Here is a 12,174-nt window from a genome sequence, read left to right as displayed (position 1 = left end):
GAAAGGGACTCCGATTTGATGCTTCATTCAATTTTTCACTTAAGAGCAATCTGCTTTCCTCATAAACTAAAAAATAAAAATGTAGTATTTGATAATATAGTGGATAAAAAGATTTTTTTGAAGTGCGATGATTTTGAAATTTCTGTGTAAAATTCATCCATTTTTGATCAGCTACAGAGCAGGTCGAAAAATCTTAAATTTAGAAAAATGTTGATGGGGGTGGGGCAGAGAGAGAACAAGTTTTTCTTGAAAATTTTCATGAAAAGAATTTCCCCTGCTCTTTTTTTCCCCTAAACCAGCTCTGTTTGATAACAATTTAACTAAATCTTGACAAAACTCAAAAAACAGACTAGCAAAAACAGTTTAGGAGCTGCTGTTACAAAGTGGGGGGAAAGTTTTGATTCAGTTCAGATTAATTTTTTCAAAGCAACTTGTAGCCCAGTAATTGCTTTACTTGTATTATCATAGTGCTTAGGACCCCTAGTCATGGACCAGGCCCTATTGTGCTAGGTGCTATATAAACACAAACCAAAAAGATGGTCTCTTCCCCAAGGAGCTTACAATCTACACTGTATTCTAACATTTTAACCTGCTGCATATAAATGTGCAAGAAAGGCCACCCAATGTGCCATCACTCTGGTTAGCTGAAGCAAACTAGTATTCCTTAAAGTTTGGTAGATGACAACCTCTCCTCTCTTACTCCTATCCCGCAGAAATAGGGATTTTCACTTCATTCTCGGATCTTCCTTTTGCCAGAGACAGAAGTTTCTTAAAGAAAAAGATGAAGGATGCCAACAGGCAACACTGTAAATAGATACAGTAACTTAGATAAACACTTTATTTTAGTTAAGTTGACACATTCACGCAGCCTCACTAGTTTATTGTTGCCAACCTCCCGACATTTTAGTAGTTTCATCAGTGGATAATCGATTGGGCTGGAGTAAACTTTAATCACTAGCTATACAGGAACAGTCAGAACAAAACAAAAACTTTTAAACTGAGATTCTCTTCCCTAGATGTACTGTGCAACCATCATGGTTTATTAATTATCTTGACTTTAAAAGCAGACCAGCTACCACGAGATGTAATATTTTCCAGGAGGTTGGTCATAGATATAAAGGATATACTAAGAGGTATCAAGATAGATCCTACAAACATTATCTTATGAAACTGTAAATGTAACATAACTCCATGAAGACCACATTCACTCCTTATTTCTGCTGTTTGTGATTGTACCACCAAAGGTAAAGGCCAATGGCAGTACAATTTATTACTGATTATCAGTAAGGAGAAGAGTTCAGCATTCTCTGTATCACTGCTACTCTTTTCTTGACAACCACACCCCAATTTATGCATAATGCCCACCATCTAGGCCAGGGGCGGCCAACCTGTGGCTCCGGAGCCGCATGCGGCTCTTCAGAAGTTAATATGCGGCTCCTTGCATAGGTGCTGACTCCGGGGCTGGAGCTACAGGTGCCAACTTTCCACGGCTCAACCCCAAGCCCTGCCCCCACTCCATCCCTTACCCCTAGGCCCCCGCCCCTTCCTGCCCCCTCCCCTGAGCCTGCTGCACCCTTGCTCCTCCCCCCTCCATCCCAGAGCTTCCTGTATACTGCAAAACAGCTGATCGCAGTGGGCAGGAGGCATGGGGAGGGAGCGGGAGGTGCTGATCAGCAGGACTGCAGGCGGGCAGGAGGCGCTGAAGGTGGCAGCGGGGGGTGCTGATGATGTATTACTGTGGCTCTTTAGCAATGTAAATTAGTAAATTCTGGCTCCTTTTCAAGCTCAGGTTGGCTACCCCTGATCTAGGCCCATCCAAACTAAAGTTAGTGGTTTCTTCCTAGAGTGGGCCAACTAGAGTAAATTAATCTGAGGCAACTGTTCCCTGCCATCCCCATATAACTCCTGCAGTACTTGATCAATATTGCATTTTAAGCTTATCATGATGTCTTCCCTCTGGGTAGCTCCAGGGCCCCCAGCATTTGTGAAATGTGGACCCCCCCTGCAATCTACCAGCAGCCAGAGGACAGAAGTCTGAATCTGTGACTAACTTTACTTTTTTTTTTTTAAACACAAAAGAGATACACAGTCGATGTGTTTGTACGTGCATTTTCCATTATGAGAAATTAAAATAGCTTGCTGTTAAGAGTTCACCATCAGAAACTACAACCAAAAAACCCTGACAAACATGATATTTCTGAATTGTGTCCTCACTCTGCAGTTACACAGAGAAGTTGATCACTAGATTTATTTTAGTATTGTGGGAAACGCACTGTAGCTAGTACTTTTGCCACAATTTTGACATCTTCAATAAGCAGAACAAATCCAACAGAGTGTAAGATACTTATCTATGCACTCCTCCTTTTTGGGAAGAAGGGAAACAACCTGGGCTTCACACAGAAGCAGCAAGTTCAACAGGTTTCACCACAGCCTGGTGCACAGGACACCAGATGAAGTCTAAAACAGGCTTTATAAAATTAACTTGGGTTACCAACTACTTGCATGCTTCTCTCCTCACCCCAAACCACTTACATTTGTCATAGAAACATATTTTAAATAGGACCCACCTCTTTACCTGTGAGGTAGGTAATTCATAATTATTTAATCCTTTCGTTTCTTTTCTTCACTAAACAGGGAAATTTGATTTGCTGTCCAGATTTGATTAGTAATTTTCTAAACTATGAAAATCTGATTGCATAACAACAGTTTTACACTTACATTTGGAAACTAAGTATTAGCTAACAAAGCACCTGATCCTGCTTCTATTTAAGTCAACGAAAACATACTTAGTCTAATTTTTATTTATTCTATGGGTCACTTTACACTGCTTACCTTAATATATCAATTCTCAAATGGAGCAGGATCAACTCCAAGGGAAACTGACATTAAATAAAAAAGTAGCAAACTTACCTTGGTTTCCCAAGAGAAAGGGGCCGAGTGTTCATCTTGCCAAGTTATGTCCTGAAATGAAATTCAAGAATCTCTCTAAAAATCAAAAAAGCATTCTTATTTAATAAAAATATCAAAGAGGTACACTTACATTGCATCACTTGAAGTGTAACAAAATAGTAAAATAGTAACAAAATTAAATTAGAACCAGTCAAAGAATGAGAGAGAGAGAGAGACAAACAGTAGCACTCACTGAGTGAATGAAAGCTCTCTTTTAGAGTGTAAATTCCTAGGGACAAGGACTGTCATTTATTCTATTTTTGTACACTGCCCAGCAACATGGGGGTATTAACCTGGTCTAGACCTCTACATGCCATTGCTATACAAAGAAGAATATTAAAAATGTACTGTATGTCTGATCTTCACCAATTACGTTATTTGAGACACAATAACCAAATATTTATATCTACTTTAATGATGATCAAACCGAGATCAGTATCCTATGCAGTGTAAGGAACCACATTATGTCAAAAGTTAAATGGCGATTATATTCTGAAAAATTACACCAAAAACTGCAAGGGGAGTTCCACAGTTATTGCTACTTAGGAACTCCATTTTTAATTTGCTCAGTTTAGAAATAAAAATGTTTTTTCAACTGTAAGTCCTGCAGACTCAACCTGGGGTCTGACAGTCAAACTAGGCTCTTTCCGGCTCACATTCCATGAACAAGAACAAATATTTTCCATTTGGAAGTTAGTTATCAATTCTGATTAGGGTGACCAAACAGCAAATGTGAAAAATCGGGACAGGGGTTGGGGGGGAGGAGGGGAGGGGAGTAATAGGAGCCTATATAAGAAAAAGACCCAAAAATAGGAACTGTCCCTATAAAATCGGAACATCTGGTCACCCATATTCTGATGTTGATGCAGCAGAATCTGTCTTCCTTTCCTATACTTGTGGTGGCTCTTCAGTGCTAACAGGAATATTTATATATATGTAGTCAAGTATCAGAGGGGTAGCCGTGTTAGTCTGGATCTATAAAAGCGGCAAAGAGTCCTGTGGCTCCTTATAGACTAACAGACGTACTGGAGCATAAGCTTTCGTGGGTGAATACTCTTTGCCACTATATATATTGACAGATTTATATTTATTTAAAGAAAGCTGAGATCACTCAAAACACAGGTTTCAGAGTAACAGCCATGTTAGTCTGTATTCGCAAAAAGAAAAGGAGTACTTGTGGCACCTTAGAGACTAACCAATTTATTTGAGCATAAGCTTTCGTGAGCTACATGAAACACTCTCCAGAGTAACGTGCCATTTTTAAACAATTACTGTTTTGAGTATAACTCCACTTTAATAGGGTTGCTACCTGCGTAATCTACGTTTGTACATGCAATTGCTAGCATACCTGGCACAAACATGTACCACACACCAAGACAGGAGGTGCAAAATGAGAAAGTATGTTTTTCCTATACCATAAACAAAATATTTTCCAAATTTGTTCATTTATTTTGATGTTTTGGAAAATAAACAATATTTACAAATAATGAATTAATGACAAATAAGGCTTATGTTGGGCATATGTGGTGCTAGCAACTGATCAGTCCCATTTTATATTAAATACATTAAAGTGAATGGCTTTTGTACTAGACAAATAATACTCCTCACATTTTGTACTTTTTAAGTCTGGGAAACTCTCCTGTTTGGCAGATACTTTTATGCTATAAACTCACCGCACTATGTTCTTCTCATAATCCCCTTTTCACCCCACCCTAGGCCAACATAATTTTTGGCCAAGAGCCACAACAGAGGTTTAAAATGAAGAAAGCTTAGAAGCTAACTGGTAAACTCAAAGCTCTGTGACAATCTCAGAACTGAAACTATTTTTCTGAAATATGTCCTCAGCCCCCAAGCTACTTACTATACTGGAAATACACCAGTTAAGTAACCTTGTCTTTCCTATATGATCACTACATTCTTGTATGCCTGTCACCGGTAAGGGAAAAGGAAAGGGGAATAAAATTATGCTCATAATACTGCTTTAAAGAATATTAAAGGAGAACAAAAGCTTCAAGGTTATTCATCATCAACATCAATTAGCATCGATCCACATTTGATCAACTTGTGTTTTCAACAGGTAACAAATGGAGCTCTCTCCCAAAAAGAGGTAAATAGCCTTTTGTTCCTCCTACTAGATAACTGATGTAAGAGATGAATACTCTGGCTTGTGGAAATTCTCAGCCCAAGACAAAAAATATTAAAAATAAACAAGAACTCAGTCACATAGTTGTCTTCAGCAGCCAGCTGCAAAATATCAAAGACAAAAGAGAAGCATGCAACAAAGTTGCTACATTCAGGCAGCTTGTTGCAAAATGGCATCTGCTGTTCAAAATGGAAGACATACTAGTATCTTTCTTCTGTGCTCCTTGTTCTCTGTACATGATATAAACATTGTTCAGAGCATCTGATAGCAACTGTTCAGTCACAAACCCACAACAAAAGGGCTCCTGTGCTGGTAACTGAATATCTTACTGCAGCAAAAATGAACAGCAACATTACATCTTTTATAAGTATTATTGAGGGGAAAGGGTTGGAGTCAGGGGGAGGGGGTTAACTCTGGTGAAAATCTGCAGTGCATTTTCAGTGCTCCTGATAACAGAAATCTATAGCAGTTCAACTTAAAAAGCTTTTAAAGCAGAAAATGTTTATTACATTAGTTACTTGTAAGTGAAAAAGAAAAGGATCAGGTGTTCAATTGCTTCACATCACCAAGCTGAAGCGGATACAAAACAGAAAATATTGCAGGCATCTTTGGAAAAATTAGACTTGCATGATGCTCATCATATCACCAAGCCAACTGGACATCTCAGCTGTTCCCCTTAACCCAAATTTAACATTTTCCAAGTTACATGATGATGATATATCTGAAACATACGTTTGGTTATTATGAGTCCAATCCAGCAACGTGCTCAGCTCCCAGGAGCTGCCCAACCCCTTTTAAAATCATGTCTTATGTGAGTCACGTTTTTGTTAGCTTTAAAAAAAAAAAAAAGTTAAGTTTTCACCTAAAACATAATAATAAAAGGCCTGAACCAACTCCCATTGAAGTAAATGGAAAGACTCCACTAATGTCACAGGAGTCGGAGCAGGCCCTAAACATTTGGCAGAGTGCAAGATGACCCTAGCAGAAATCAAGACTTCCCTAAAGGATGCTTGTACCACCACACACTGCCGTTCCTGAAAACCAGCTCTCCTTTAATTTGATCTAAATTCATTCCAAAATAACCAATGCAAGATGCATTACTTTCAATTCCAAATTACTTTCTCTTTGGTGATATATTGTACAATGTGAGCTAGTTTAACATATCCTTCTATAGTGATTTCCATTTGAAGAGCACAAAGGTGTTATCCACGTTAAAGCTTCTGTGAAAATTCTAAGTGATTTGGAAATCTAACTCCACTGATAGGCTCTTTTGAAAATCCCAGACTAATGAATTAAGCTTCACTTAATTCAGTCTTAGAGGTATTATTTATTCCCATTTTACAGATGGAGATACTGAACCACAAAGAATACAAGTGACATTCTCAGGGGAAGTCAATTATTCTTCGTTAAGGTCCAAATTTCTTGGTCAAGGTATACTCAAGGTCCAGACTCCAGAGCAAAATAATAAAAAACAACAACAATAAGTAAACAACAAGATTTCAGGGTCTGTTCAAAGGTGTCTGACCGTATGGATTTAGCCCACAGTCCACCTATTGATGATCGCTGTTCTACATCATACAGCAACTTTATGGTAATGCAGGGAATAGAAATCAGAGATTCTAACTCCCAATTTGTGCAACAAAAACAGTCTTTGTTTCCTTCACTTTTTGGTTTATCCCCAACCTTCCCTAAAATCCTGGAGTAACCCTTTGAAATGTTTTATCCTTGTAATGTCAATTGCATCCCAAAATGCTACAGAATTTCCAGTTCCAGATTCAAAAGCTCATTTTATTTGCATAAAACAAAGGGTCATATCGAGCCACTGTGCATTTGTAAAGGAAAAATATGTTTGATTTGTTTTATATGAGGCAGGAGTGAATGGTAGGCAAAAGGAACTGGAATGATGAAGACTAGATTCTTCATACACAATGCCTCCTTTTAGGGACAATTTGCTTTTTTAAACAAAAACCTACTGCAATATATTAGCCCTGTTTAAATAGAAAGTTTCCATAATTGGAGAAACACTTCTGCAGTTCAATTGAGATTTAATGCTAATGATTTAACTCTTGGGCAAGTTTCAGAATGAATGTAAACACTGAAAATCTTTGAGGCCACTATAAATCTCTAAAGAATTCCTCACCCGTAGAATTGCACAATGTCTTTTTGCAGGACTACTATGAAAACAGCTAAAGTAATTGTTTTGTGTTTCATTTAAAATTAAAACTTCAAATGAAATGCTAGAGAGGAAAATTTCACTATCCTATTATTTTCCTACGGACAAGGGATAGCTTGGGTAGATAGATAGAGATGGAACCCTGGTACTAGAGCTAAAAGGGAGACAGCGAATTTAGACGTGGTAAGAAGGATGGGGTTTGTTTTTTTCCAGTTACCTAGACAGCATAATTTTCACATAAGTACACTATTAAAATCTTCCGCACCAAGACGAAATTATTGCATTAAATCTTCCTATCTACTGTGGAAGAAACAGAACTGAATGCTGCACTCATTAAAACAATAGCCCTGTTTCATTTTTCTTTTCTTTAAAAGAGGCTTATTAGAAAAATTCTGCTATGCAAATTCACACTGTTCATTCTCTCTGCACTCCATGACAGATTTCAAGCGTTCGCAGATGCATGCTAGCTGGCAAATGGAGGGGAAAAATCCCTTCATTTTGTGCCTGTTGGGAGTGAGAGAGACGAAGGGAAAGAGAGGTGCCAGGTGTGGAGCATCTTAGGGATCTGTTGTGCTGTCAATGCGGAGTTGCAGTAGTACAGCTGAGCAAGTGTCAGGTCAAGAGATAACACGAAAGCCCAGTAGGTGAGGCTTTCACAGACCTAGAAAGTTGAACTGCAACAGCAACAGACTGTCCCAAGCAGAACAAAGTGGCTCTGTGGTAACAGGAGAAGAAAGAGAAATTAGGGAGCCATGGAAGATGTCCAGGACTCAGCTTTGGCACCAGAAAGGGAGGCTGAGAGAGAGAGAGAGAGCGCCAAGGAACGATGAGCCAGGAAAGGCCCCTAAGGCTTGGTAGTGCAGTTGGAAGACTAAAATGGAACAGGAGAATGCCAGAAGAGAGCACGACCTCTTTTTCAGGAAGATAGTTTATATAAACCTTGGCTGGAAAGTGAAAAAGGAAGTCAGTTGATGCATATGCTTTATAACCTAAATTTAACTCTCTACACCAAGTCATTTGATTAACTGCGTTTATCCTCAGTTAAAGAATACACAAGGGATAAAAACAGTACCATTCCTATTTGTTGCTTTTTTTGCCAAATGAGGGAACGAATTTGCCAAACCTCAGAGGCATTTTGCCTGTCACTTTGTGAAGTGGGAAAAGATTTTGTCCATATGCTGCAACAGAACAACCCCTGGCACTTTTCTTCTGGCCCCAAAACAATTCAAAACAGCAAGCCCTCACAATCTCAAAACAGTGAAAGTAAAACATGTAGTCTAAGAATGGGGAAGACTAAAATGCCCAAGATAAACAGTTTTCAATTTCAATCATCTCCACTGCCCCCCAAAAACTGATGGTCTGTTTACTGATGAAGACTAAACGTTCAGGATTTCCATCAGCACTGTCTAAGAGTCAAGTTGACCCTATGTTTCTGCATCAAACTCCAGGTATGAAACATGTATGCTGCTTAACCAGACATTTCCCTTACACAGCAGATGCAGAATGAGGGTCTTCTATAATACAGCCAGCTCTGAAACACTATGGTGATTATCTAAGTCTGCAAGCAGTGCTTACAAATCCTATGTATGGATATTAGTAGGGGTTAACACAAGCCCTAGCCACTTCAAATTAAATTGGTGGTTACAAGTTCAGAAGCAGATTAATTTGTCATGTGTCTAAGAACCAAAAAAATAATTTGACAGTAGTTTGCCTTAAGAATTTAAATCATGATAACAAATTATATTGATGTTGTGCATTGTGTGTGCTTTCATAGCCTGAGACTTTTTTAAAAAATTGTATGGCTGTGGTTTTTTGCATTCTAAAACTAAAATACTAAATAGAGTAGACCCTCATATGCAAGGAGAGATAAAGAATGTAGTCAAATAAAGGAGAGCTTCAGAGGTTTACACATATTTGTTTACGGGACTTTAATTTGAAAGGCACATACTCCATACTCTACTATCCAAGTACCTATGATTCTCTCCAAACACATTTTAGTGTTAAAGGCAAGAACATCAAAAGCTTCAATACCTATATTTTCAACTGTCTAACTTTCCACATCCTTGTTTTTTCCTGGCACCGTATTAGGTGTGGAAAAGACTGAACAAGAATTTTTAAAAATGTATCTAAAAAAAGGACGAGAACTGGAGAATATTTTCAATATTGTTCTTATGAGCAGAAAAAGGAAAAGATTTGATGCAATGTAAACACTGCCTCAATTCTACTTTTAGTGATTATTTCTCCACTACCATTCAATTATTTTAAAAATTAGTGTCCACAAAATCCTCTTTGTAATCCACGCTACTTGCAAAGATGAACTTTTCCACTTTTCCAGTTATTACTAATTGCGGTCACATATTTTGTCATTCATTCACAAACTGACATTCCTCCATACTGCATCTACACTAGGAAACTGGGATCCATAACTCACCACCAGCGCAGCTCCGCTGATGGTAGCCATTGTGTTGACAAGGATCAGGAATTTGTCACGACTATGTTGGCTAACCCTATTCAGTGCAGTGTTGCAGAACACATTGGTAAGAACACCTGTGCCCTGGCTAGTTCCACAACTTCTACCATTGCTGCCACCAGCGGAGAGTCACAGGTCTCCATTCTCTTAGAGCAGACAAGGCCAAAGGTCCCCGAAGTATAGGGAGAGCACTCATAACTGCATTTAGCATAGTCTTCAGCTTTGGCAACAGCATGAAGTGTTAAAAGACCATCTCACAACTATGCTGAAAATTGACAACACCACAGCTTTGGCCACTACGTGCTGACATTGCTTTATTAATAATCTCCACTAGGCTCCCTCCCCCTAGAGCCCCCTTTCCACAACCCCCATAGCTTCCAATGTCCCCAACCTTGTCTCCCACTGTACCTCCCAATCCCTGCACACCATCCTTCCCCCCCACAATGCCCTCACTCTTTGCCCCCATTCCCCCGACACCACTGTTCTACCCTACCCCACCTCACCACACTCTTTGCCCTCCATACCACCATTCTCCCCGTAATGCCCCTGCTCCTCATTCTTTGCCCCATTCTCTCAATGCCCCCACCCTGCCCTTCTCCCCCCAAGCCCCCTCACTCTTCACCCCCAAGCCCCGCAGGCCCTGCCCTTCTCCCCCCAGACCCTGCCCCTCACCCTTCACCCCCATGCCCTGCCCCTCACCCTTCACCGCCATGCCCCCTTCCCCCAGCCACCGCCCCTCACCCTTCACCCCCATGCCCTGCCCCTCACCCTTCACCCCCAGGCCCCCCACCCTGCCCCTCACCTTTCACCCCCATGCCCCCTTCCCTGCCCCTCTCCCCCCAGCCACCGCCCCCCACCCTTCACCCCCAGGCCCCCCACCCTGCCCCTCTCCCCCCAGCCACCGCCCCCCACCCTTCACCCCCAGGCCCCCCACCCTGCCCCTCTCCCCCCAGCCACCGCCCCCCACCCTTCACCCCCAGGCCCCCCACCCTGCCCCTCTCCCCCCAGCCACCGCCCCCCACCCTTCACCCCCAGGCCCCCCACCCTGCCCCTCTCCCCCCAGCCACCGCCCCCCACCCTTCACCCCCAGGCCCCCCACCCTGCCCATCTCCCCCCAGCCACCCCCCCCACTCCTCCCCCGCAGGCTGCCATCCCGCCCGCAGGCTCTCCCCGGGCCGGCGCCGTTACCTCGTCCCCGAAGCGCACCACCTTCTGGCCGGTGTTGAGGCGCAGGCCGGGGTAGCAGGCGGGGGGCGCGGCGCGGGCGGCCCCGCGATGCGCCGCGTAGCGGGCCTGGATGTGCGGCTCCACCAGGCACTTGTCGATGATCTCGTCCTGCTGGCGGGGCGGCAGCCGCTCCCAGTCGGGCCCGTAGCGCTCGCGGATCCGCTCCTTCTCCGCCATGATCTTGCGCGCCATCGGGCTCAGCGAGGAGAAGTAGCTGAAGCGCTTGCGCTCCCGCTCGTCCAGCGGCCGGTTCCCGTTCAGCACCGCGGTGCGGGAGGCGGCGATCGCCGCAGCCATGGAGGCCATCGTGCCCCTGCCCCGCACACGACGCTGAGACCGGAGCGACGCCGGGAAGAACCGCCTCCTCCGGCCCCAGCAGCGCCCTCCTCCTGCTCAACACCCTCGGCTGCCCTTTCCCCCCTGCTTCGTCCCGCACTCCTCCCTCAACACTCCCCCTTTCCCCCGCACCCTCCCCTCTCCCTCGCGATACACCCCCCCTCTCCGGACACTCCCCCTTTCTCTCACCCCTCCTTTCTCCTCCCTTCACTCACCTCCTAGCTGCTGGTGCTGCCGTCGCCAAGGCAAAGTGGTTTGTGTCGGCATGACAAGCCCTGCAAAAATAAAACGCAGAAATCTCTGGTCTCATCTCTCTGGCAGAGCATGGTTGCATCGAGCCCTACCCCAGGGCTTCCCAGCCTGTTTGGGTGTGAGCCCCTATTCATCTTTGCCATCATTGCCCTTGTGTTGGTTCAGTGGCAGGTCTCTTTCCTTTCTTTTATGCAGTTTTTCACTCATAAATTGTTACTAGTAAATGTGACCATTTCTGATCATCTGGGGAAATGTTTCTTGCACGTCCTTTGAATTTTGGAGTATACACTGTCTTTCTTTTTTGACTTCTCTGTCACACTGGTCACCCCCCACCCTTAGAATTTACCCTCATATTTATGGTCTCTACTTCTCTAGTTAGTGGGACTTTACATTAGTTTTCCACATTTCATTTTGGCAGCGTGTTCAGGGGGTTATGTGGCTAGCTAGCTTCTTTATGTCATCCACAGTGACTTGTTTGGCATGGTTTTAGTCAGGCACTTCTGAGCATGTCTCGTATGTACTGCTGGCTTGGTGATTTTCCTGATTCTTTCTATTTCAGTATTTTATTCAGTGTAATAAACATATTGGAGGAAACCCCATGACTCATAGAGGAGGTATCATCCT

General features: G+C 42.7%; 1 protein-coding gene across 2 annotated transcripts in view; it reads right to left on the bottom strand.

Moving 5' to 3' along the window:
• Window positions 1-11,412, bottom strand: part of C3H1orf198 (chromosome 3 C1orf198 homolog) — a 32,086-nt gene extending 20,674 nt beyond the window's left edge. For both annotated transcript variants that reach the window (XM_073338021.2, XM_078852218.1), the window contains exons 1-2: window positions 10,924-11,412; window positions 2,911-2,961 (exon numbers count right to left, since the gene is read on the bottom strand). In XM_073338021.2, the coding sequence (XP_073194122.1) occupies window positions 2,911-2,961; window positions 10,924-11,268 (396 nt within the window). In that variant the 5' untranslated portion in view covers window positions 11,269-11,412. The remainder of the gene's footprint in view (window positions 1-2,910; window positions 2,962-10,923) is intronic.
• Between the last annotated feature and the right edge of the window lie 762 nt (window positions 11,413-12,174).

The sequence above is a fragment of the Lepidochelys kempii genome, chromosome 3 (genome assembly GCF_965140285.1).
Source record: "Lepidochelys kempii isolate rLepKem1 chromosome 3, rLepKem1.hap1, whole genome shotgun sequence".
Lineage (NCBI taxonomy): Eukaryota > Metazoa > Chordata > Testudines > Cheloniidae > Lepidochelys > Lepidochelys kempii.
This window is presented reverse-complemented; position numbering and strand designations above follow the sequence as displayed.